General features: G+C 33.1%; 17 protein-coding genes across 17 annotated transcripts in view; 7 read left to right on the top strand and 10 right to left on the bottom strand.

Moving 5' to 3' along the window:
* Positions 1-11: 11 nt before the first annotated feature.
* On the top strand, positions 12-1,700 carry NAEGRDRAFT_51041 (uncharacterized protein; the record flags this gene model as incomplete). The annotated part of the gene is made up of 1 exon (XM_002674231.1): positions 12-1,700. The coding sequence occupies one exon, from the start codon at positions 12-14 to the stop codon at positions 1,698-1,700; it is 1,689 nt and encodes a 562-aa protein (XP_002674277.1).
* Positions 1,701-2,155: 455 nt separating this feature from the next.
* Positions 2,156-3,022, bottom strand: NAEGRDRAFT_70561 (uncharacterized protein; the record flags this gene model as incomplete). Its single annotated transcript, XM_002674138.1, has 1 exon — positions 2,156-3,022. The coding sequence occupies one exon, from the start codon at positions 3,020-3,022 to the stop codon at positions 2,156-2,158; it is 867 nt and encodes a 288-aa protein (XP_002674184.1).
* Positions 3,023-3,214: 192 nt separating this feature from the next.
* Positions 3,215-5,089, bottom strand: NAEGRDRAFT_51040 (uncharacterized protein; the record flags this gene model as incomplete). Its single annotated transcript, XM_002674137.1, has 1 exon — positions 3,215-5,089. One exon carries the CDS (start codon positions 5,087-5,089, stop codon positions 3,215-3,217), a length of 1,875 nt encoding a protein of 624 aa, XP_002674183.1.
* A 295-nt stretch (positions 5,090-5,384) lies between these two features.
* NAEGRDRAFT_51039 (uncharacterized protein) lies at positions 5,385-6,494 on the bottom strand (the record flags this gene model as incomplete). Its single annotated transcript, XM_002674136.1, has 1 exon — positions 5,385-6,494. The coding sequence occupies one exon, from the start codon at positions 6,492-6,494 to the stop codon at positions 5,385-5,387; it is 1,110 nt and encodes a 369-aa protein (XP_002674182.1).
* A 227-nt stretch (positions 6,495-6,721) lies between these two features.
* NAEGRDRAFT_70558 (uncharacterized protein) lies at positions 6,722-8,434 on the bottom strand (the record flags this gene model as incomplete). Its single annotated transcript, XM_002674135.1, has 2 exons — positions 6,722-7,901; positions 8,127-8,434. 2 exons carry the CDS (start codon positions 8,432-8,434, stop codon positions 6,722-6,724), a joined length of 1,488 nt encoding a protein of 495 aa, XP_002674181.1.
* Positions 8,435-8,602: 168 nt separating this feature from the next.
* Positions 8,603-9,772, top strand: NAEGRDRAFT_51038 (uncharacterized protein; the record flags this gene model as incomplete). Its single annotated transcript, XM_002674230.1, has 1 exon — positions 8,603-9,772. One exon carries the CDS (start codon positions 8,603-8,605, stop codon positions 9,770-9,772), a length of 1,170 nt encoding a protein of 389 aa, XP_002674276.1.
* Positions 9,773-10,118: 346 nt separating this feature from the next.
* Positions 10,119-10,454, top strand: NAEGRDRAFT_70556 (uncharacterized protein; the record flags this gene model as incomplete). The annotated part of the gene is made up of 1 exon (XM_002674229.1): positions 10,119-10,454. One exon carries the CDS (start codon positions 10,119-10,121, stop codon positions 10,452-10,454), a length of 336 nt encoding a protein of 111 aa, XP_002674275.1.
* Positions 10,455-10,650: 196 nt separating this feature from the next.
* NAEGRDRAFT_70555 (uncharacterized protein) lies at positions 10,651-11,106 on the bottom strand (the record flags this gene model as incomplete). The annotated part of the gene is made up of 1 exon (XM_002674134.1): positions 10,651-11,106. The coding sequence occupies one exon, from the start codon at positions 11,104-11,106 to the stop codon at positions 10,651-10,653; it is 456 nt and encodes a 151-aa protein (XP_002674180.1).
* Positions 11,107-11,394: 288 nt separating this feature from the next.
* NAEGRDRAFT_70554 (uncharacterized protein) lies at positions 11,395-12,878 on the bottom strand (the record flags this gene model as incomplete). Its single annotated transcript, XM_002674133.1, has 2 exons — positions 11,395-12,406; positions 12,448-12,878. 2 exons carry the CDS (start codon positions 12,876-12,878, stop codon positions 11,395-11,397), a joined length of 1,443 nt encoding a protein of 480 aa, XP_002674179.1.
* A 1,766-nt stretch (positions 12,879-14,644) lies between these two features.
* NAEGRDRAFT_70553 (uncharacterized protein) lies at positions 14,645-15,055 on the bottom strand (the record flags this gene model as incomplete). Its single annotated transcript, XM_002674132.1, has 1 exon — positions 14,645-15,055. One exon carries the CDS (start codon positions 15,053-15,055, stop codon positions 14,645-14,647), a length of 411 nt encoding a protein of 136 aa, XP_002674178.1.
* An 812-nt stretch (positions 15,056-15,867) lies between these two features.
* Positions 15,868-16,314, bottom strand: NAEGRDRAFT_70552 (uncharacterized protein; the record flags this gene model as incomplete). Its single annotated transcript, XM_002674131.1, has 1 exon — positions 15,868-16,314. One exon carries the CDS (start codon positions 16,312-16,314, stop codon positions 15,868-15,870), a length of 447 nt encoding a protein of 148 aa, XP_002674177.1.
* Positions 16,315-18,279: 1,965 nt separating this feature from the next.
* NAEGRDRAFT_51036 (uncharacterized protein) lies at positions 18,280-19,155 on the top strand (the record flags this gene model as incomplete). The annotated part of the gene is made up of 1 exon (XM_002674228.1): positions 18,280-19,155. One exon carries the CDS (start codon positions 18,280-18,282, stop codon positions 19,153-19,155), a length of 876 nt encoding a protein of 291 aa, XP_002674274.1.
* Positions 19,156-19,584: 429 nt separating this feature from the next.
* Positions 19,585-20,127, top strand: NAEGRDRAFT_70550 (uncharacterized protein; the record flags this gene model as incomplete). The annotated part of the gene is made up of 1 exon (XM_002674227.1): positions 19,585-20,127. The coding sequence occupies one exon, from the start codon at positions 19,585-19,587 to the stop codon at positions 20,125-20,127; it is 543 nt and encodes a 180-aa protein (XP_002674273.1).
* Positions 20,128-20,466: 339 nt separating this feature from the next.
* Positions 20,467-21,979, top strand: NAEGRDRAFT_80658 (uncharacterized protein; the record flags this gene model as incomplete). Its single annotated transcript, XM_002674226.1, has 1 exon — positions 20,467-21,979. The coding sequence occupies exon 1, from the start codon at positions 20,474-20,476 to the stop codon at positions 21,977-21,979; it is 1,506 nt and encodes a 501-aa protein (XP_002674272.1). The 5' UTR covers positions 20,467-20,473.
* A 130-nt stretch (positions 21,980-22,109) lies between these two features.
* NAEGRDRAFT_70548 (uncharacterized protein) lies at positions 22,110-22,730 on the bottom strand (the record flags this gene model as incomplete). Its single annotated transcript, XM_002674130.1, has 1 exon — positions 22,110-22,730. One exon carries the CDS (start codon positions 22,728-22,730, stop codon positions 22,110-22,112), a length of 621 nt encoding a protein of 206 aa, XP_002674176.1.
* A 442-nt stretch (positions 22,731-23,172) lies between these two features.
* On the bottom strand, positions 23,173-23,721 carry NAEGRDRAFT_70547 (uncharacterized protein; the record flags this gene model as incomplete). Its single annotated transcript, XM_002674129.1, has 1 exon — positions 23,173-23,721. The coding sequence occupies one exon, from the start codon at positions 23,719-23,721 to the stop codon at positions 23,173-23,175; it is 549 nt and encodes a 182-aa protein (XP_002674175.1).
* Positions 23,722-24,255: 534 nt separating this feature from the next.
* The window catches only part of NAEGRDRAFT_70546 (uncharacterized protein), a gene marked incomplete at both ends in the record, with an annotated part of 1,541 nt that continues 385 nt past the window's right edge, over positions 24,256-25,411 (top strand). The window contains 2 exons of the mRNA XM_002674225.1: positions 24,256-24,942; positions 24,986-25,369. Of these exons, the coding sequence (XP_002674271.1) occupies positions 24,256-24,942; positions 24,986-25,369 (1,071 nt within the window). The remainder of the gene's footprint in view (positions 24,943-24,985; positions 25,370-25,411) is intronic.

Here is a 25,411-nt window from a genome sequence, read left to right as displayed (position 1 = left end):
ACAACTCAATCATGCAAGAATCAACTTCAGTGTCAGCTGACAGTTCCATGCAAAAAGCAATCGAAGAATTGAATGGAATAGACGTTCATAATTGTGATTATTACTTGACTCCAACAAATTTTACAGCAGGTGATGCTTCTTCATCCTTTTCTAGCTCGAGTCATTCTATGGATCATCTTGTCAAGGAAAAATGTCAAACGCCAACAACTCCAACCAGTCCAAAACCAAAAGCAAATTTTGCAACAGAGCCAGCAGCTTCTACCATCATTAAAGAGTCTAAAAAGAAGAGTTCTGTTGCTTCCCATAAGAAATCTGGAACTGGATCTAGGACAAGTCACTCGTCAAATTCTTTATTTGCCATCAGAATGTGTTGTGGAACTACCCTCAAGCTGTCATCCTTCAAGCTTGTCAATTTGACTAGTTTAACTGCTAATCTACTTGGTTTCATCGCATTACTCACTGTCATTATTGTTGGCTACGTTGGCAGCAATAATTTATTGACATCAATTTCAAATATGGATCTTGACACTTCCTATTATAGAGACATGATGGTTTACACATGTCGTTCAGCAGTCTATGCCAATAACAACAAGACAGTTGCTCTTGGCTATGCCAATCTCTATGGAAATTACTCAACCAAGTTCAATACTGAAATTAATAACATGTTGGCATACATGCCAAATGAATTGAGATATTCTGTCAAACATAATATAACAATTTATGATATGAAGACAGTGAAGGCTATGAGTGTTGAGAGACAAGCTATTAGTATGGTCAAAGCTGGAAACTTTACAGCTGCCATGAATTTAATTGGCTCTGACACCTATCAAGATTATTTACCTTGGTATGAAGTGGAATTCAAGCCTTCTGTTGATTATTTTAAGGCTTTGGAGGTTAGCTATAGAGATTTCTCAACTACCATGACCACTTTGCAATTAATTATTGTCTGTGTGTCAATTGTCATTGTTATTCCAGTAGTCATCATGTCACTTGCCTTTTCCATGAATTCTGACAATGCCAACAATAAGAGATTGAAGAAAGCAAACGCCTACATGCTTATGGACACCATGAGAGATAACAAACTTAGAAAATTATTCAAAGAATATTGTAAACAAGAAATGAGCTTGGAAAATTACTTGTTACTTGACAAGATTACAGATTACAAGATTTTATGTGAGAAATCATTTGAAATTCAAGTATTCTTGTATGATGATCAAGAGCTAACTGTCGCCTTTTCAGATGCCATTTCTGACACTGGTTCAACATCAACTTCAATGAGTAGTGACAGCCAAGGTAAAAAGAAGAAGAAAAAGGGTTATACTGAAAGAGATTTAATTGAAATTGAAAAGAAAAAGTACGAAGTTGCTTTTGAAATCTTTACTGATTTCCTAGATGTCAATGGTGACAAATCTGTCAACATCAACAAACATGCAGCTGACAAGGTCAAAACTCAATTAGATTTGTTTGCATCAGGAGAGAATGAACATCTTAGTGATATGATTTTCGATCCAGTGGAAGGAGAAGTTTGTATTTTGATGCTTGACACCCATCACCGATTCAAGCAAACAGTTGAATTCCAGAAAAAGACAAAGAAGGAATCACTCAAGATTAAACTTCCAACTGTGAGAAAGAGTAAGAAGGCTCAAGACAGTAAATCAGGTCTTAATCTTGATTCTCTCAAAGTTCCTTCCAATAAATAAATATTCGAAACATTTATTTTCCTTCTGTGTGAATCAAGAATGCAAAAGTAATATAAAAACAGTATAATAATCCAGGAACATAACACAAACAAGTTCCCAACAGACAAATCATGACATGCACGCATGGATGACTTGGATCTTGCTCCGACCAAAAAGTTCCCAAGTTTCGTAATTTTTGACGAAACTCTGAATGAAACATGGGGAAAATAATTAGCATGTAGAAGACTGCTAGAGGTGGGAAGAAAAAGATGAGAAAGACAATGAAAATCGTGGTACAGATGTGAAGTCTGAAAGGTTTTTCCGAAGTCATTTTTTTCCACTTTGATTCGTTCACTTTCCGCTGGGACAAACTAATCAGCCATGATAATATTGAAAGATATTTAAATTCTTATATATTATTTACATTTCATTTGATTTCATTTGATATCAATTTAACAAAATTATTGACATCTAGCTCACTGTGAAGTGACAATATTTTTCAGAGCTTCAATTTGTTCTGAATTTGGCCAAGCAAGATTTGATTTACAATTTTTCACATAATATGCCTCAATATCAACCTCCTCAGGGCTCAGATAATATTCCTTATAATGAAAAACAAACAATTGAATCCAATCCAATCGAGTTTTCATTGAGAGGAAAACTTGTCCATCAATGGCATGTTGCAAAACAATTGATAAATGTTCCTTTGATGTTAAAATTCGTTTCCTCTTTAAATAATAAGCAATATCAATTGAAGGTAAGGCCTTAAAATCAATATACGAATCACTGGTTACATTTTGTAAACAATTTTCACTCCTCCCACTTGTTTTTCCATAACTAGTAGTTATCAAATCCATGGTATCGTCTTCAAATAAACTACTTTCACTCATACTCTTGAAGAGTGAATCGAAACTTCCACCTGAACTTAGAGAACTTTCTTCTTTTTTAGAGAAAATACTCAAACTCTTGGGAGAAAGCACATTTGGATTCTTAATCACCTCGCTCATGACCATTTCCGCATTCAAATGATACAAATTATTCTTCAATTGTTGAGAATTTAAAAATAATTTTCTAATACTTCCAAACTTGGTAATAAATTTAAAATTTAATGCCAAATTGGCTTCTTCCGATTGTAGAATATTCTTGTAGAGATAATCACCGTTTAGATTTTTAATTTTGGAGAAGGATTTGGCGAACGAGTCCAATCCTATTAATTTAATCCAGGAAACCACTTGATTGGCATTCCAATCACGTGAATAATTTGTGTCAAATGTCTTGTCGATATAATCCTTTGTTTTTGACAAGAGTTGTGATGATTTGTCGGCTTGACTGCCTTGTTTCATTTTTTAAATTATTATTGTTTGATGAAATTGTGATGGAAAATGTTCTAAAATGGGCCTTGTCAGTTTTCATCAATTATAAAACCAAGTTACCATTTGCAAAAGATTAAATTTCGTTGAATAAGTTTCAGGAATGCAACTGACAAATTATTATTATTTGATTTACTTCAAATATTATTATATTGTAATTTGTAATTAGAGAGCCATGCTGCCATTCTCATCTAGAGTATCGAAATAACCACTTGAATCGAATGGTCTTGTTGTGGACTCTTCTTCGCAAGCTTTGATCATTTTCATGGTGGATTTGTAAAAGTTACTAGTTCTCTTTCTAACAATCTTTTCAATGATAAATGTTGGAATGTTTCCTCTCAAATCTGTTCCAACAAATTGAATGTATTTACAACATGGCTTTTGATTTTCATCTAGTAAAGGTTGAAACATCCAACAACCAATATTGATGGCTTCAATATTTGTTCCTTCATCTGGATCATAATTTGGAATTCTGCAAGACTTTTTTGCAATAATGTACATGTTATCTGTTGTATCATGTACCATACTCTGAGCGAGCAAATAATATCTAGACTTGATTGGCCAACCAAGCTTGTATCGTTCATGTGTTAATGTGGTGGCCAATTTGGTTTTTCCTGATATTGGCGAATGATGATTTGTTTGTTGATGTGAATGATTTGATGTATGAGATCTGGAAGATGCAGTATCGTGAAGGTCAGACATTGCAGAGCTAGTGGAAGAGAGTGTATCCTCATCTTCATCACTGGAATGTACCAGATTTGGATTAAAATTTGTAGTTCCAGACTTGTTTCTATAACCAATTCTCTTGATATCTTCCAAATTCTTGTCGTGTTCAATTCTATTCTTTGTATTGGTCATGATATTCATAATTTGGTCAGCAGAGTAAGGAAAGATCACTTCACACTTGGCAAAGTAAACACCCTTAGCGTGATCGTCCTCACCAAGAATGTACTTTTTTGAAGAAATAAAACCATAGCTTGTTTCCTTCTGATAGATACAATCCCAATATCTGGTATCAAAGACATGTTTCTTGATCATTCTCACTTGATCTACATTAATTTCACACCTCCTCATGTCCATCAATGATTCAACAAAGCACGAATGAGATAAGGCCTTCACCGTACCAATAGTATTAATAAAGGTCTTGCTCTTTGTTGAGATGAATCCTTGAAAGTGATCAGAGCCGACAAACTTTGGAAAGACATATTCTTTCAAGTTGATGAGGATGTAACTCTCTGCCTTCTTTAGGGCCTCCTCACAATCACTCAAATCTATGTAATCCAAAGAACCTAGTGAAACATCCAAATCATCCTTAGAATTTCTATTATTATTATTACTCTTTTCATTATTATTCTTGTTCTTGTTTTGTTTTACTTGTTGTTGTGGTGGTGGCTGATTTGCTTGTTCCAATGATGATCTGGAATTACTACTACTATTAGTATCCTCATCAAGATTCATTCTCTTCCTATGAGCAATTTCCTCAACAACGTCCGAATAGGTGTGAATCATCATATCCTTAACTCTCTGTGGTAAATTCAATTCATATTTCGAGTGCTCACAAAAGAATTGTTCAAATATTGACTGTATCATACTCCACCTATTCGCAGTTGATCTTTTTCTATGAAATGAATTCACCTGATCTAAAAACAACAAACTTTCCTCACATCTAATCGTCCTCATATATTCCAATAAACACTGTCTCGTCTCCTCATCATCTAGCACAGCCTCATACGAAAAGGTATAATCACCTATCGCATCACAACCATGATTAGTATTACTTGCAGCATGAAGTGAATCAGTAGAGATGGAAGTTGTAGATTTTTTTTTAGGAGATTTGGCGGGAAAAAAGTGAAGTCTTCTACCAGGTGATTTGCTGTTCGGTGAAGAAGAGAAAAAATTGGAAGAATTCGAAGGAGAGGAAGGAAGAGAAGATGGTGAATTGTTCATGTCATTGCTTTCAACTGAAGTGATGGAAATGGCTGGACTATTTGGTAGGGAAGTGTTTGAAGAAGAGTTCTTCTTCTTGCTAGTTGAAACCATGATGGGTGTTGGTGGCTATCAATTGGTTTTGTAAGTTTTAGTTCAACAATGTGTTTTGAAAAGGAGTGTTGGAAGTTGTTTTTTTTCAGCTTGTGGAATTGTTAAGTGTCGTCAGTGTTGACAATTGACATTGATGTGGCGCATGGTGGTAAACTGACCGACACAGAGCGATTGCCAAACAAAACTGATACAAGCAACATGTAATGTCCAACAAATTGTTTTGGAAATCACTTTCTTTTGAATAATATTGGAATCATGCTCGTGTGAATATCCTAAACCTTGGCAAATTAGTTTATTAGTTGTGCAGTGTAGCTAATTTACAGATTGTTGGTTGAGGAAAGTTTGGTTTTAGCAAGTTTGTAAAGGAATTTTTCTTTCTCGTAATGGTTGGTTTTGTGAATGTTGATAATGCACTATTCACATTATTCGAAACAAAGCAATCATTCGAATTGTTATTACTACTAGCTTCAACAGGTGGAATTACAATGAAAATGGGATTTTCATGCTGATCTACATTAGTTCCATTTAGAGTTAATGTTTTCTCTGGTGGTTGAACTGGAAAAAACGAATTGGACCTCCTTCTTGCTTGGTTGAGTTCTTGTGGAGATTCAAATAGAGAAATGGTTTCTGGTGGAGTAACATTCGAAATTTCCTGTTCTTCAACAGGTGGACAATCAATTTGAATGGTTGGAATCAAGAAATCACATGTTGTGAGTGGTGTTTGTTTAATCTTTTCTTTCCTTGTTGTTTCTTTCCCATTATTATGTACATAATTCATTGGTGTGGAAATTGTTGTTGGCATGTTATTGGTGGGAACATTGCTTGTCTGCTTAATGTCCATAATCATTTGCTCATAGTGTGCATTCAGGACAATCAAATTGGAATATGGACTAGGAGAAGATTGAGCAAACAAGTCGGTGAAGGAAGAATTTCTCTTATTGGGAGATAATTTTGCATCATGTTGCTTATTGACTGGAGATCGTGGCGGAGAAAGGAGAGAAGAAACTGATTGTGTTAATCTTTCAAAGGGAAGTTCTCTCGTTGTTGGTATTTCAGAATTTTCCTTAGCATGTTTCTTATCCATTGATAATGACGATGAGGTAAAGTGATTGCTTTCTATTTGCTTTTGTATCGGGAGGAACAATTCATCAACATCAAATACTGTGGCCATGTACATTGCATTCATCAAGTAAACAATCATCTCAATAAAGAGGTGGAACATGTTGTTGAGGACTTGTCGTGGCTTGATTGGTCGAATGCTTATTGTTGGTAAGCTCTGATTGCGTATTAAGGAGTGCTCGCACTTTAAAGAAGAGCTTTTCATCCTTAATACATTGTTGGACGTTACTTCTTCCTCTCCAATACTTTTAAATTCGCTGAATGAGGTTGTTGGCACTATACACATTGTGGCTATTTTTTTATGTTCTTGTGCGAGTTTGTTGTGTATAATGGTGCCTTTTCATACATTACAGAGATCATGTCTATTTGCCTTATTTAGACTGTTGAGTTCTTGGTGAGGTTCTTCTGCATATACCATTATTGTTTTTGGAAGAGATTTTAACTCGTTTCAATCTAATACCAATATTTCACACTACTGCTATCTATTATATCATTATGGATCCATTAGGATTGTTAGCAAATTCTAGAATAATTAAGTAATTGTTTTTCCTTGAGGCGAGATGATTTGGCTTGTTTTGATTGGTTTTGTTCTTCGTAGAGTTGAGAAATGTGTTTGTATAGAGTAGACATGTCGAATTGGCTTAATGATTCTTCACTAATCACTCCTCTTATATTTGATTCACATTCCATGAATTCCAAATAATTCTCCAAAATTGAAAAGCATTTTGATCTGTCAATAACATTAATTCCAATAAAGTACGTGAAAATGTACGGGTGAGCTCTGAATGGACAAATGATTTTGGCTGCAGTGAAATCAAGTAGTGCTTCCTCAATCTTGTTATCATCTAAAAATTGAATTCCTCGTTCTTCATAGAGATCACTCAACCTCTTCTCATAATCCTTTGTTTGTTGCTTATTTAGCAACGTGCCACTTGTTGTAATGGTAGTTTCTGGAGTGTCAACTTGAAAATTATCAATATATTTCATGGTGAAAATCTCAACCAAGTGTCTAGACATGAACAAATAGATGGTTGTGAAAATAATATGTGAATCTTGTTCCATATCTTTGAAGAAGACTTTCATCTTGTCCACAATTCCAATCCATCTTGGTGTTTGTTTTTCCTTAATTTCAATACATGCTGTAAAATCAGAAATAGATTTTCCATTTTCTCTCTTTTTAGAGTATAAACTGGCTCTAGAGAGATAGGATCTCAAATGTTTGCCATTCAATTTAATGGCCTCAGAATAGTAATCAAGTGCCTCATCATCAATTTGATTATTCTCTCTAATGACCCAAGCAATATTTGTATACAGAATGCATATATAATAGGTATGAAATTTAGAGTGGAGTGGAGAATTTCTAATAGAGGTGAGAGCCTTTTTGAAATATTCACAAGCTTGATTCATGTAATTTTCTCTGACATTTGGTGCCAATGTTGTGCTCGGATTGAGAGAGATAGAACCCAGAGCATAAGCATATGAAAACAAGGCATAAAATCCAGTCGGATAAAGCTTGCAAGCTTGATCGTAGAGTTTCAAGCTAGCCTCCTGTTGATCATTCACTTCCTCTATTAATCCTCTGAAAAGACATCCGAAATATTCACGTTCCAATTCCCTTTCATTGTCATTGAACCAATAACTTCTTTTTGAGTGATTGAGACCATGTACTAATACTCTTATTGATGAAAGTGTTCTAATAATGTTATTATTATTATTAGACAATTAGAAAATGATGATGAGTTTAATATGTGCATGATGGAATCAATCATTGAATATATTTATAATAATATTATTATTTGTTTGATGTTCAAAAAGCAAATGTTCCGATCATTATGATAATAAATTTGATGATGTAATATTATTGAATAATTCAACAATAATGTACATGAGAATTGTTGGAGTAAAACAAATAACAAACCTATGAAATAAACTCAGGCAAATACTCTTCTCCAAATAAACTTCATAATTATCGGGTTCCAACTCCAAAGCCAAATCTAAATATTTACAAGCTTCAACATAATTTTCCTCCATTCTAGCAATAATTCCCTTCCTCATCAATCTATAGAATTCATTCCTCCTATCCGTAAAATCAACAGTTTCATATTGATGATTATTTACATAGGGTTGTATTCTAGAAAAAGTATCCGTTTCTTCCTCATCACTATCTTGATTCTTAAGAAAACTAAACAATGATTTTGATAATGGTTTTAAATCTCGTTTGCTCATTGTAATTTTTTTAATAATATTTTAAATATATTAAATATTCGGAACAAGAATTTTGAAGGAGTTTTGTCTGGGAGTTGGACTCCATGAATATTTTCTATTAATTTCTCTTGTTCGGGAATATTAATAATATTGAATTTAAATATTGAATTTAAATATTAATATAAAAAAATGTCTAAAGCACCTGCAACGTTTCTCTTTGGCAAAGCAGGTTCCTTCATACGAACCAAAATATTAAAACTCTCTGAAAATCGACAACAAATTGTTCATTACTTTTCTCCCTCATGGATTCCCGCCAATAATTTAAAATTGATTAGTAGTGATGATCGGATAGAAGAAATTTCAATATTAAATAATATTAGTACTAATATTGTTGTTGATCATGAAAAGAATGATGGAAATAATGGAAAGAAGGAGTATACAATCTTTTTTCCTGGGGATATTCAATTGAGATTGAATGATTTTATGAAATATTTGCAGGTGGATTATCCATTCGAGTCAAGCTTTGATGATGATGAAAATGGAAGAGTGATGGAGGTTTATTATGAACATGTATTAGATATATTGTATAGAAAGTATCCAGAAACGAGTGGATTAGTGATTATTCAACCAAATACTTTGGATTTATCGAGTTTTATTTATGAATATGAGAATTTCTATGTGAAGGGAAATGCAAATGCTGTTCTATTCGAGATTTTGGATAATTTATTTCCGAATGAAGGATTTGGCAGAAATGTTGGGGAAAATCAGCAACATGTTCAACTGAATTTAGTTGCCTTTTCGAAAGGATGTGTTGCTTTGAATAGTATTTTAAGTGAAACTGCAAATTGTGCCAATTGCTTGGCAAAGAATGTAAATCATTTAAATGAATCTGAAGATTATTTACATTGGGATGAAAAGCCAAATAAGTTAGTACTTCCATGTTACAAAATTACATTGAAAAAGGAGGGACAACGTAATTTGAATCGAGAGGAGATGGAAAGATGTGTCGGATTATTGAAATATAATGTAAAATCCATTAATTTTGTGGATTGTCATCGATTTATTACTAGTGAGAAATTACTGACGAGTATTTGTAAATTATTAGACGAAAGAATTCATGAAGATGCATTCAAATTCAAAATACATCAAACTCCTTTAATTAATGAAGATAATCAATTCAGAAAACACATCAAATATGAATCTGATCTATTTATCAAAACATTGAAGAAGATTTATTCGAGTGGTGAAAAGAATTCACCATGCCCATTCCTATCATATCAATACTATTATGATGAGTTGGAGGGAAAGGTTGATAGTTTCCTACTTCACTTTAAGGTTCTGACAGATTTTGAGCAATAAATGTTCAAATCAAATTATTTTTACTCAAGTATTATCATGATAATTAGAGAGTGATAATTTGTGTGATAAGCTTTCTGTTACTGGGTCCAACATTGTCCCTCAATTGGAAAGTTTCGTCTACACAAGATAGATCCATACCAGTTTAATTAAACTCATTTACAATGTTGATTGTAATCTTACCAATTATCAAGACAATATTACCAGAATACAACAGAACATGAGAGAATACCGGTACACTCTTGAAACACACATTTCTTTTCCAATTTGCACGTTGAATAGTGATTTTCCTTTAAATTTCAACAACTATTTCATTTCTATTCTAAACATTCTGAAAAAATTAAACAATATGAATAAGATTTCTTTCTGTATTGTCCTTGCTTTGGTTTTCTTGCTTGCCTGTGCTGTTAGTGCTCAACAACAACAACAAGAAAAATCATCCAACTCTGTTTCTCTTTTGAGAGATATTATTCGTAGAATGTATCCTAATTCCTCTGATAGTCAAATCGTCAAGAAATTGTTCCCAAGTATTAGAAAGTTGAAGAAGAAGGCAAGTAAAAAGTTGCTTGATTTGATTTCTTCATTGAGTGATTCACAAGGATCTGATTGTTCAAAGTATTGTGCTGGAAGTACTGGGGATTACAAGATTTCATGTTTGCAACATTGTCACCGTAATAATTTGTAATTATTTCGTATAGTTTGAGCTCAAACTCCATGTACATTTGAAACCAAAAGTGTTAAATAAAAGTTTGTATTTGGCTTCAAACATGGTATAGGTAATGTTATGATTTTGATAGACATTCCAACTTTTGAGGTGCAAATAGTATGACTTTAAAAGCTAGAAAAGGAAAGATTTAATTTTGGTAATTTCCACAATAATTCTACATTTTTTCATGGGTATTCAATATGAAATCTAAACTCATTGGATAAATTTGACGAAATATTGGCAAATGCCTCACTTCTGCAAAACATTGAGGCCAAGACTTTAGTCCAAAATCGTCTTTCAATTCGTAGAATCTTCTCTTCAATGTGGATAAACTGCAATCGAGTAATTTACTTGCTTGATTTTGAGGAAGATGCAACACTTGTAGCATTTCTTTTTTGCTGATTTGTTGTGTCTTTCGTTTGGATCTATTCGAAAGTGGAGCTTCTTTGAAAAAGGAACCAACTGGAGTATCAATTCGTTTCCAAATTATTTGGTTGTATTGTTGCATGGTGGGTGTATTTTGTTTATTGTTCTTTTTAAAGACATTCATCATAACTTGGGAATCTAAAGTTTCGTCTGCTTTCTGATAAGTTGTATTTGGAAGTGTTGAAGTGGCTTGGTTTCTGTTCATTGTTTTTCGTTTAGGTTTCTTTGAAATGTGTTCTGTCTAACATTAAAAAGTGAGGTAAGGTTTCGTATAATATTTTAAATACCTTTTTTAAAATTCATGACATTCCTTGATGCATCCTTAAATGTCAATCTGTCAACTATTATTCATAATTAAACAATTTCAGTATTAATATGACACTTTGGTTAAATTTCAACTATTTCCTTTTCCATGCCATCTCTTCACCTAAAAATCTCCATTTCATAAAAGAAACATGACTATTCTAAACTATTCCAATAAGAATCTTTATATTTACAATACAAACAAATAAATCATCAACAATCCAGTCATAATTGCACTCATTCCCCTCCAAATTACAATTCCAGAGCTAGCACAATATTGATTATACTGTTCCAAACATGAATCTTTACAATTTGTCGGAGTTGACTTGCAATCCAACACCGGAGCTGAATTACTAGTTTGTTCAAAATCAGCACTCGATGACTTGGTACATCTCTCATTATTCACAAACAATGCTTCTGAATCTGAAACTCCGCCAACCCCGAAAACCGTAATGGACATGACCTTATTTGCTTCAATTTGAGTTTCTCCCTTAATAGCAACCTGAGAAAGTGCAGAAGATGTCAAAGTTTGGCTACTCAATTTGAATGCAGAAATTCCTCCTTTTTGGAATGTCCATGCAATATTCCAGTTTGTCTGTGCGAGACTTGTTTGGACATTTAATTTTCCAATGAATCCTAATTTAGTATCATTGAATTTTGAGATGATTGTCCATGAGTAGACACAGCCAAAAGTATTGGTAGTTCCAGAGCCATTTCCATTTCCTGAACTGCCACCACCTGTATTTCCAGAACCACCGCTAGATTGACCAGAACATGGATACACAACTTTATCACCAACTTGCAACTTGGTAGGATCAGTAATTGTTGGATTCAATGAATATATAACAGATAAGGTAGTTCCAAATCTGGAAGCAATTGCATTTAAGGTATCTCCTGAAACAAGGAAATAATTACAAGTGCTGTTCATTCCAGGATTTGTAGGATTGGTTGGGTTGGTTGGATTTGTGCCTCCTCCGCCTCCACCTCCTTGAATTCCACTTGCTGTCAATGTCAGAGCAGGTCTTTGTGGAAATTTGTCAGTTGCAAAAGTTGGATTATTTGGGAATTCACCAATTTCTCCAATGAAATAAACGGATGATCCTGAAAGATTTGGATCTGGAATGTTGGCTACTAGGAGTTGTTTACCTTCAAATTTAGTTCCTCCATTGTTAATTCTCACATCAGCACAATTCATGTAATATCTTAAAAATATTAGAAACCAAACTATTCCATTACTACTTACTCTCTATTTCCAACAGCATTAATCCAAGTCCAAGCAAACACATAATCTCCACTTGGAACCTCACCTGGCAATTTGAATGAATAATTCTTATCCAATGGACATCTTCCCAAATTATCAGCCAAAACAATCCACCTCTTCTGATCACTTCGAGGAGAGATTGCAAACTGACAATGTCCACCACCATGAGGGGCACCACCTTCGATATTGATTGTAACAGTTTCACCTGCATTCCAGGTGGTAATTGAGGAGAGTGAGGTTTTGCCACCACATGGAAATGGTTTCTGAGCTCCTAGGGGAGAACTCATATCGTAATCGGTGCCACCTGTTGGAAGTGTTTTACGTGGGGAGGGAAGTTTCATTTCCATGTGGCAGGAAATTGAGGAAATGAATAGTAGAATGGCAAGTGACAAGATTATGAGATGGTTGACCATTTTTTTTAATGTTATTGAATGAGATATCAAAAACTGATGGTTGGATTTTAAAAAGCGAGAGATGGACCCAATTTAATTGCTTTTATTGATTTCTGTGACTGTTGGCAGCCGTCAATCAGAGAATCTTTCCTTTTAAGAAATTCTCAGATCTTTGAATGGATGTTGATTGCAGAATATTGTGTTTTCGTAACCTTGATTTGCAGAATGGGTAGGGAATGCATTCCATCTCAATATTTGTTTTGTAAAGAGTTTTCTTAATTGATGGACTTTCTCACATAGTTTCGGTTGACTTTCCGAAACCTTCATTGCTTTATTTGAATTATTTGGCAACACAACAATTGTAAATCTACAGTTTTCAATTGATTTATTAATAAATTATTTTACAAATATTCTCTCATCTATCTTCCATATTCTTCAAAAATTACAGAACTATCTCTATTCTAAACCTAATCTCAACTATTCCTCATTCACCACCTTTTCCTCATCAACATTCAAAATAAATGTCAAACTCATCGGATACATTTGCTTAAAAATCGGCAAATGTCTCACCTCTCTAAAATATTGAGGCCACGACTTGAGCCCAAAATTGTTTTTCAATTCGTAGAATCTTCTCTTCAATGTCGATAAACTGCAATTCAGGATTTTTGAGGCGTGAATTTGGGATAAATGCAATACACGAATCATTTCGTCTTGTGAAATGGTTTTGGACTTTCGGTAATCTTTTGGCGCGCTTTCTTTAAAGTATTTTCCAGAGGGAGAGTTGACTTGTTTCCAGATGATTTGGGAGGAGGAAATGGTGTTGGAGAGTGGAGAGGTTGTTTGGGTGTTGGGAAAAGTGGATGACGAAACATGCGTTGTATGGAATCGGTTATTCGAAAGTGAACTATTGTTTCGTTTGGATTGTTTGGTAATGCCGGTAGCTTGTCTGTTCATTTTTTAATGGTTGTTAAATGAACAGAATGATAACTTTCCATTCTTTCTTCTGGTCATAATAGTTTCCTTATTAAAAATATGTCTCTTGTCGTTTTTCCTTAAATGTCAACTAGGTAAAGATGTTGACATTTTGAGAACAGCAGGAACAACAATATTCCAGTAGCTTTGTTGGCTCAATCCTCGGCCTTTGCCAAATTTCATACAAAATTGCAAGTTTACTCCAAATCAGTTTCTAACAAGTTGTTCGAATCAAAATCGAATTAGAAAGGAGGTTTTTATAAAAGCCTCTCATGATGTAAAAGGAGATTGGAAAGGGAGGTATGTAATTCCTCTTGCCTATTTCATGATTTATGTTTAAACTTCATGTTTCCAATAACGATAGACGAAATACCATTAGTACATGTACAAACACTTTAATCTTGCATTCTACTCAGTAGTGAAGAACAGGACAACTATCTGTGCTAATGAATATTCAACAATACTACATGAACTAGACATTGAGGAGGATAGATCCACTAATAGTAAATATAATCTCTGTATTAGTATTGATGTATCAAAGAGGTGAAATTTATGGAGCTCAATATATCTTGGTTGACGCTTTTCGAATAGTTAGTGAGAAAACAACTAACAAGGGCATGTGTTCAATACATTTGTTTCGTTCGTCCAACAATTTATTCATTAATTACATTTAATTACATTTCATGGAATTTTAAATCTAAAGTTTGTCCAATTTCTGGCAAATAAAGTTTCGTCTACTTGTCAACGTAGGTTGATAATTTTCATCTCTTGCACATGATAAGTTACTGCAAGCATGTATGTTGGAATATTTTCAGTTAATTGAGGATGAAATTCAAAGACATTGGATACATTTTCTGATAAATTGGCAGGTGACTTATTTCCTTAAATGTCTTTGGCCATGTTGACATTCCAAATTCTTCTTTCAAATTATAAAATCTTCTCTTCAATGTTGATAATGTACAATTCAATGATTTGGCAGCTTGTCTTTGAGAAAGATGTAAAACTTTAATGAGCTCTTGTTTGCTAATGTCAGTTGTCTTTCTTTTTGACCTAAATTCGAGATCTTTCTCCAAGAAAAATACACCAAAGTTTGTGTCAACTCTCTTCCAAACAAATTGACAGTCAGAAGCTGATTGAATTTTGCCCTTTTTCGTGGATTTTGCTGAGCCAAATATTTGCATTGTCAAAGTGTCTCTAATCATGGTGGAATTATTTACAGAGCTCATTTTGTTTGTTTTTATTATTCATAAAAATATTCAGAATATTCAGAACAGTTATTGCAACTAGGTGCAATGACATCTACAGAGAGGTAACAATTACATCCAAATGTCAAACTGATGTGCTTTGAAATGCCATCAACCACAATACAAAATCTATTATGCTAATTTTGTTGTATTTTTAAGTAATAGAGAGATTTACATGATAGTCATAGATGCAATGAATCACATTTCCTATAGGTTATTCGAAATTACCCTATTCGAAATGATAGTGATTTGATTTCGTACTAAGTTGGAACTAGGGCCAAATATCGCTCACTTAATCAACAGATTTCAAACTAAAAAAACAAGTCAATTTTACGTCTGATGATACTCGAAGAGTTTCTTATTGGAAATAATGAAGAGTCCAGGGTATGAGTTTCTCCAATTCTTCCAATTATTAGTGGATGAATTATTAGCAAGATCAATACACATACAGTTGACACTCCTTCTTTTACTGTCCTGAAAAACCAACTTTGAAATTTGTTGGTGAATCAGAAAGAGGTTCTTTAATTTTATATAGTTTTAGTGGAACAACCAAACTTGCATGTCCAATTTTAAATAGTGAGTCAAATAGTTCTGTATTTTTGTCTATGAGATTGGTTGTGTGCTTAATTGTTGTTTTTTGGATTTATTAATGAAAAAAATTAAATTTTTATATTTTGGAAAGAGTTAAGATTGTGTTTATTTACATTTTATTGATGATTATTGTTAGCAAGTTGGTTTTTTTTGATGGATTGGCATGTGACTGATTTTTGGTCAAGTTGATAATCCTGAATCATTCATTCAGATTTACTCGTTTCGTCATTTGAAGCATTCAAGATAAAACTCAAACTCAATGGATAAATTTTTGGAAATATTGGCAAGTTACAAATTTCATTATAATTCTGTGGCCAACATTTCAAACCAAGATCAGATTTCAATTCGTAAAATCTTCTTTTCATTGTGGATAATGTACATCCAAGTTGTTTACATGCCTGTCTTTGAGTAAGATGTAATACTTTTAAAATTTCTTGTTTGCTAATGTCAGATGTCTTTCGTTTTGTTTTTGGTTCTTGAAAATAATCAATGAATAATGTATTGAATCGTTTCCATACGAATTGTTGTTCGTTCTGTTTGATAATCTTCTTTTTGTTATGTTTAGTTTGGTTAAAAATTTGCATTAATGTGTCATCTTGAATAATATTCGAATCTTGTTGACCTTTCTGAAGTCTACACTGAATGCTCATCTTGTTTTTTTCTATTTTTTTCTTCTTAATATTCTTTTGAAAGCAGTTCTTCAAGAAAAAGAGAAACTGAATATTCAATATTCGTATACCAAGAGATCTCTCCTATAAATGTTATATAACGAAAACAGACTTCTATATGTCCCAATCAATAACAAGCTGTAAAGATAGACAAATTTGGAACATTAATTGCCCTTTTTAAGTTGATGCTGTCAAAAGACATTTAATTAAAAAATTAGAGTTTTTATGATTAAAATCTGCAGTTAGGAGGAATGAAAACACAAGTTATGATTTGGAGATGTTCAAGTTTTGGACATTCCTTTACAACCATTGACAAGAGCTCTGTAAAATAAACTTGAGCACTGACATTTTCAATATTTACATCACAACTACAACAACTGTAGTTCATCAACAGATGAAATCAGGTTCACATTCCACTTTACCCACCACGAATAATACCTTGGAAATTCAAACCCTCTTTCAAAATCTCACATTAATAAAATTTCCCAAACCGGTCACGTACCCAAATTTGAACTTCACCACTGTTTTCTCACAGGAAGAGGATCTCTCTAGCAACGGAAATTCAATTTGCTGAGTAAATAACAAAAAATTACGTCATCAATGATAGCAAGTTATCTTTTTTGTTCTTCTGGAGAGATGAGTAGTGGATACCCATGAGAGAGTTAACCACAGTGATGATAATGATGATATGACCATACTTGAAGTAATGGTTTTTGCAATGTTGTATGAATTCCTATGTGGTTTTTTTGTGTAGATGGATGTGTGGTTGTATTATGTGATCATTCGTTATTGTTTACATACAAAAAATAATAATATACAATAATAATATGGTTGATGATGATAAGCACGATGAAAATTATATGTAATATTTGTATGATTTTGTATGCTTGGGTTGAAACAACTTTATATTAACTTTGTTGTTGGAGAGCAGAAAAATACATCTCCAACAAGTTTGTTGCCATTTGCGAAAAGAATTGTTTACTCAGTATAATATTATGATGTTAGACTATTTACTCCTTTAATTGTTTGATGTGCCTGCTTCCGAAGAGAAATAGATGTGGTTTTGTGGTGGAAATAACATTTGTTTGTGGTTGGTGTTTCCTCCCATGTTCCTTCACATATGGCGTCAGATAATTATTGCGAAATTACATCATGTTTATGTGTTGGTATTTTAGCTAAAATCACATTCATTGATTTAGATTGTCCATGTGGTGAGATTATATGTAATTTGTGTGTGTTGGAGCACATCTTCATCAACAATAACTTCATCAGCAATTACATGATCATTAACCCACAACAAAATTATTTTCGGTTAATTTCTGACATTACATTATAGAGACCCTTTATTTGGAATCTTCAACAACAAGATCTCTTCTGATGAACATGCCAATATCAAGTACAACAACTTGGAAATTTCTCACATAATGATATTTAACGATGATGATGAATAACAACAACAACATGCTGGTTGTATACAATACTCGCACTTAATGTAGGATTTAATTGTGGTGATAACAACGCCTGACATGATTTTGCTTACAATTCGCATACACTATCTAGATAATGTGATATTCCTTTTTATTTGATGGTCAGTTCAAATGTAATGATTGTTCTTTAGATGGTTGGATTCTTTAGGTTTCGTTTAGGCAAGTTCGGTCGTTTAATATTACTTTTGAGGAATAGTAACGCAATGAACATGGTTATTGGCACCACAATTATTCGAACTCGTTATCATGTCAGAATCTATTTTACGAATTAATGATATCTGGGGAATTCAGCAAGGACATGGTCAATTGGACAAGTTTCTTCTTTTGAATAATTCTTCGTTTGGAAGTCATTGAACGATTTCGCAATTTGGATCATTGCATGTTTCCTTCACTTCCTTTACTGTGTTATTGATATGAAAATGTAGCTACTTGCTCATCAAGATTTAAACTTTTAAAACAAATGCCACAACAACAACCATCACAACAACAAGGTGTTAATAATTCGGCGACGAATCCTTCCCTTTTTAATAATAACAATAATAGGCATGGGAGGACTTCAACAACTAGGAGTAATAAGAATAACACGTCACCAATTTCTTTGGTCAATACAAATTTTCAGATACCACCTTCGAATGGGATTATTGGAAATGAGAAGAATGTTTTAATTTACCAACAACAGCAACAATATCAACAGGAACAACAGTTTGGAAATCATGTAATTAATAGGCAGCATTGTTTTCAATTCCTTCAACCAAAAATGTCTGTTCAATATAGCAATACGAATGTACCTTTTCAGAATACTTCACCAACTCATCAACATGTTATTGAAAACAATGTTGATATTGGGAGTAATGTGAACAATACGTCTCCGACAACACAGTCCTACTTTCAATCTATGCCACCAGAGGAATTTAGAGAAATCTTCTTGAAGAAGGTCTTTCTGGGTGAAGATCCCAATGTTGATGTGTGTAAAACGAGCAATGCACATCAACAACAAGCTCCAATTCTGAGTAATAACATTCAACATGTTATTCCATCTTCGAAACCTTCCACTCCACCTAATGGTGTTTCACAACAACATGCACTTTATCCTAATGTACATAATAGTCCTGTTACTTCTCCAACAAGTAGTTTGATAATGCAACATCACCAGCAAATTTCTCCAATACAATTTCAATCCAACCAACATGCAACAACGAATGCAAATACTAAGAATGCAACAAGTAACAATGAAATGGTACCGTTACCACCACAACAATTGGAAAATCTAACAGAACAGCAGTTGATGGAATACATTCTGACATGGATGACCAGTGTAAAGACAACAAATCAATAAAACCATCATCTTGGCACATTACATGTTATCACCACACCACAACAAGAAGATTCTCGGATGAACCTATTTGAGCTTTTTGATTTTAAAGAGTTGATATCCAAACAAAACATGGAATAACAAGATAATGCACAATCTACCATCATGATGTTGTTGGTAGATTTATGCAATCACTCTGAAGTATTATTAACACTACATGACTGTAATTATTTACAGCAAAGGACACTTGTTAATGAACATTGAGACGCACTCTTAGCCAAGTCGCCCTTCATACCGCCAAAAACAAAAAGGTGCGCCTTAAAAAAATGCATAAATAGATGCTTGGAATCTCGCTTTGCAGTTTTCATCAAGAAAAAATAACTGTAAATTATTGAGTTGAACTGAATAATATCAGTTGAATTGATTAGTATATCATAGAAATTGTAGAGAGAAATGAATTGTGCAAAGGTTGAATTTTGGAACAAACTTGTTAGCAGTACTATTACCATCAATAAGCCTGCTTCCGATGTATTTGAATATATTACCAAGAGAGAACATTATCCGATGGGAATGGTTGTTAAATGGGAACCTCTAGGAGAAGGATTGGAATTGGAACAAGTATTTGCAAAGAGATTGGTTTCCGATCCAAATCTTGCCTATGCTTCTCATCTTCAAATGTTGCCATTCAAAGTTTCCATTCTCACTGAAGATAATGTAATGAATGCCAAGTTATGGAAATGGCAAGTATCTAGTCCACAACAAAAGGGACACTTTGTGTTTGGATGGAAAGGAGTCATGGGTTGGAAATATTTCCCTCTCTTCACTGGTGAACACACATTTGAAGTCATTGAAGAAAGTGAAAAATCATGTAAATTAATTCACTCGGAAAGGTTTGGAGGTTTGCTTGGACATTTATTCATGCTCTATCTGAAATTAAGTAGCTTCTGCAATCACTTTTCTGAATTTAATTCAATTGTTAAAAAAAGGTTGGAATAAAACAAATAGAGCCTACTCCTGCCTTTACTTTAATTATTGAATATATTGGAAAAGAAATGATCTTGAAAGGAAACCAAGCAACTGAACCAGCCAATGAATGGTTAAAGACATTTGAATTAATTACAAATCAAAATAGAATTCATGCACAATGCATAGTCCGTTTTTAGAAACATGCTTTCCAAATGAAAATTTCTTGACCAAAGGACCAAATCAACGACACCATTTTCTACAGCACAATTTTTAATTTGTACTGTACAATGTTTAACGTTTCCCAAGTTGACTGCCTTTATAACCAATGCGTTACCTTCATTGAAATCAATTTAACAACTCAAAAAAATAATCATAAATGACCACCAACAGTGGCTCACTGCAAGAACTCAAAGAGTTGAGCACCAGTCAAGTCAACCTTCATTCTCCTGCAGAGTGTTCTTCTCCGAGCGATTTGGCAACTAGTCCACCAATTTCAAGTCCAATGCAACCTCCTAAAAAGTTTGCAAGTGTAAAATATGATTCATCCACTACCAATTCACATATTGCTGAAGAAGGACCTGCCAAGTCCATTACTACATCAATAAGAACACCACGTTCTTCTTCAGTTAAGAGCAAAGATTCAGATGTCATTCTCACTTGTAATACTTGCTTAGGAACTTTACAGCTTTCAACATTGAGAATTTTCAGTTTGAGTTCTCTAGTTATTAATTTAACTTCATTCCTCATTTTGGCTGGTCTAATCATTGCTGCGTTCGTGTTACAATACGAATATAACAATGTGTGGGATAATTTGGATTCTGACACTAACTATTATAGAGAAACAACTATTGCAGCTGCCAGATCTTCAGTCTTTTCCAATTACAATTTAACACTTACTCAATTATATCAAACCAAGTACAATACCTATCTGTCAAAGTTCAGTAACAATACTGCTTACTTTAAAGCACTCGTTCCAGAATCTATTAGAAATGTGGCACTAAAGGGAAAACCTAATGCAGAATTAGAAACCTCCAAAGCCATCTTTCTCGAACAAAGAGCTATCAGACTAGCAATGAATGGAAACTATTCAACTGCCATGATTTTGTTAAATTCACAACAATATCAAACCTATCTTGATGGATATAAGGATGAATTTCAAATCATGGTCTCCTATGTGGATAATACCAAGAAGGATAGTCAGAGTGTAACTGTCATTATGGTTACTATTTCACTAGTAGTCATTTTGATTTCACTTATATTGGTAGTTCCTGTCATTGTCACTTCATTTGTGGCATCAGTCAAGAAGGATGAATCTACTAATAGAAAACTCAATCAAGTGAGAGCATTTCTATTAATGGATACAATGGAACATCCAATTACTAGAGAATTATTTAGAAAACATTGTCAGATTGAGTTGAGCATTGAGAACTTCCAAATTTTGGAAAAGATTTCAGATTACAAAATTTTGTGTGAAAGGAGTTTTGACATTCAAGAATATTTGTTCGAGCTTTCATCTGAAATAAGTAGTGATGCAGGTTCTGATTCAACAGATCACAAGAAGAAAAAGAAGAAATTTAGTGAAAAGGATTTACTTGATGTGGAAAAGAAGAAGTACGAAATTTCGTTCGAAATCTACACAGATTATTTAGATGTCAGAGGTGAAAAATCTGTCAACCTGCCAAAATACATGACCGATAAGGTCAAGAATCACTTGGATTTATTTGCCACTGCTCAAAACGAACATTTGATTGATTCATTATTTGATGATGTCGAATCTGAAATTTGCATTTTGATGCTTGACACTCATCATCGTTTCAAACAAACAATTCAATTCGAAAAGTTGGCAAAGAAGGAAGCCATTAAGAAGAGAATAATCATTTAAAATAGAAATTCTAATTTTTACTTTTTTAAACTTTTTTACTTTAAAATTTTACTCAATTTAGATAAAATTTTAAATATTTACATATTTACTCAATTGGATTTCTATAAATTAATTTACATTCATCAAATAATTATTTGAAAATTATATATTTCGCTTTTGGATTTGATTTTTTAAAACTAATTTCTTCAAATTTGTTATGTGAAAATCTGACACGATAATTTGGCGTCCTTTGTTTTGAGATTTTCTTATTGTTATCAAGTAAGGTTATAGATTCTGGCTGATGGAAAGACATGTTATTTGTCAGTTTGGAATTATTCGAAAGTGGTTGATGTTTCTTCTCTTGTTTTTCTTTCTTTGTATTAGAATTGTTCTTGTTGGAATATTTGTGGCATGTGGAGTTGTTGTTGATCATGATATTGGTTGTTGTTAGATTCTCAGAGTTACATGTTGTTTCGAATGTGAAATCGTTTGATGTATTGGAAAGTTTACTCCAAACCAATCCTAATGAAGATTGAACATTCCTCAGCTCAAGATCAATGAGAGTATCAATATATGCTTCATCCATAATGATACCCTCTGAATAAGATCGATTCGAGCATGCATGTGTCAAGTTATTGGAATAGTTTGGAATAGACGAATCATGAATTGTTTGCAGAAAGTAGTTCAACTCTGGTGTGCACAACCACGATGAATATTGCGCATGCAAACTACTCTTATTTGCATTGCATGTTGTCAAGTTGGCATGTGACATGTTTTTTTCGAATGTTGTGGGGACTCAAATGATTATCTTACAACAAATCGCAGTGTGCTGATTATTATCTATTGCCAAGATAGATGGAAACTTGTCATTTATGTTCAAGCAAACATTTGTCTACTAGATATCAGTGAAAAATCCCATAACTACGCAAATTTGATTTGAACGTTAGGAGAAATGTAACCGACTGTGCCAATTATCCAATTATTATAAATGTCAAAAATTGTCAAATTTGTATGAACGTTTTATTGGAGAATGTTTGAGATTCCAAGTTTCTGCTCATTCCTGATTTGAAACATACTTTATTATTTAGACTTTTGACAGCTATTTGAAGCAAAAGATTTCGGTTCCAAGTGCGAGATTTTCAGAAGAGAAACAAAATTCAGTTGTTTGTTATTTGAAAATTATAAATTTTCCTTTTGGATTTGATTTTTTAAATTCAATTTCTTCGAATTTGTTGTGGGAAAATCTGACACGATAATTTGGCAGGTAATTTTCTTTTGATATTTTCCTTCTTTTTGGGATCTTTGTTTTTATGGAAAGAAGAAGATTCTGGGATGTGGAAAGAAATGTAATTAGGATTCGTATTTGAAATATTCGAAAGTGATTGATGTTTGTTGGTGTCATTTACTGGACAAATGTTGGAAGAAATAGGTGCTGGAGTGGTGAATGATACATTTCTATTAGTTTGCTGACTGGAATTGCTTGCTTTTGTTTCGAATAGAAATTCATTAGCATTGGAGAGTTTACTCCAAACTAATCCTAATGAAGAAGGCACATTTCTTAACTCTAAATCAATTAATTGATCGATATAACTTTCATCTAGAGTTGATACATTTGCTGATGTTCCTTCTTTTGGTGAGACTGGGTTCAAGTCATTATTCGAAAGTTCATTAGAAACACAATCAGGAATGTCGAAATTGAAATTGTAAAACAATTCGTTGAATGCTTCGGCTGCTACTTGCTGAATGATATTGGCTTCTGACATTTTTTTGTTTATTAATTGGAATATGAGAGACAATGAATTTCAATTATGTTACTAAACACCATGAAATATATGATAAAAATATTCGAAACTTGACGAAACCAACTATTTTGGTGGGACATTAGTTGAAGTCCTCTAATTTATGGTGATAACCCTTTTTCGGTTTTGGTAATATTCAAGAATTACAATTCTGTAACAACGTATTAAAGATTAGAAAATGATAATATTAAATTAAAATCAAAGATTGAAAAATTACAAAATGCAAATACTAACCTTGTATGTATTTCAGTGAAATGGAGTAATTGACTTATCTTGACTTGATTTGAAATCATTAGGTTAAAGTTGTTGGAAAGCAACAAGAGAATTTCCAAGATATCAAGTATATCTTCTTGTATCGGTTGGTTTGTTAAATATATTGATAAAAATTTCATAAATTGAACGTGTTGTGAATTTCGTTTGATTCAGGTTCAATTTTCCAAATTAGTATAAATGTGAAATCAACATTTCTCAAGAATAATATTAAATTATATTAACAAAATGTCTTTATTGAATCAAGGTAATGATGACAATTGTAACACCTCTCAACTCACACAAGAAGAACATGATTTTGGTCAATTGTGCATTGAAAATGGAAGTAAATTTCTAAACGAAAAGGAATACGAAAAAGCAATTCAAGAATTCACCAAAGCATTGAAATCATTCGGTAACAGTTCATTCGTTTATGATTTAAGAGCATTATCTTATATACTAAATAAGGAATATGCAAAGGCGATTGAAGATTCCTTAAAAGCAATTGAATTAAAACCTAATTGGGTGCAACCTTATTTTAGATTAGCAGTTGCTTATTCTGTTTCTGGAAACTTGGAGAAGGCAATTGAACATTGTGATAAGGGATTGAAAATTCAACCTCAACACAAAACCTTAATGAACATGAAAGAAGATTTGACAAGTTTCATTGAAAAGAAAGGAAAGGATTCGTTCAGTATTATGGGAAAGGCATCTGATCAAGTTGTGGAAACTTTTGAAAAGAAATTACCAGTCACTGTATTGAGTGGATTTCTTGGAAGTGGAAAGACAACTCTCCTTAATCATATTTTGAGAAATAAGGAAGGATTGAAGGTTGCTGTGATTGTTAATGATATGAGTGAGATAAATATTGATGCAGAGTTGGTAAATCAAGAAAGCTCCCTGTCACGTGTAGATGAGAAAATGGTTGAAATGTCAGTAAGTATTTCCTAATATGGGTAATATGTAATTTTCAAATTAGAATGGATGTATTTGTTGTAATCTTAGAGAAGACCTCCTTCAAGAGGTTGGTAAACTTGCTTACCAAAGAAAATTTGATTATCTCTTAATTGAGTCAACTGGAATTGCTGAACCACTTCCAATAGCTCAAACTTTCTTCTTTCAAGATATGCATGGAAAGATGCTTTCAGATTATACCAAATTAGATACTCTTGTCACCGTTGTTGATTCATTCAGCTTCATGAAAGATTACATGACAGGTTGTCAAATTGAAAATGAGTCAAATAAGGCAAGTCTTAAATCCAGAAATATGGCAGCAAGTGAAACAGATGAGAGAAGAGTAGTTGATTTATTACTTGATCAGATTGAACTTGCTAATGTTATCATTCTAAACAAGACAGATTTGGTAAACGAAACTGAACTATTATCATTAGAAACATTTATAAGA

This window comes from Naegleria gruberi (assembly GCF_000004985.1).
Source record: "Naegleria gruberi genomic scaffold NAEGRscaffold_41, whole genome shotgun sequence".
Taxonomy (NCBI): Eukaryota; Heterolobosea; class Eutetramitea; order Acrasida; family Naegleriidae; genus Naegleria; species Naegleria gruberi.
This window is presented reverse-complemented; position numbering and strand designations above follow the sequence as displayed.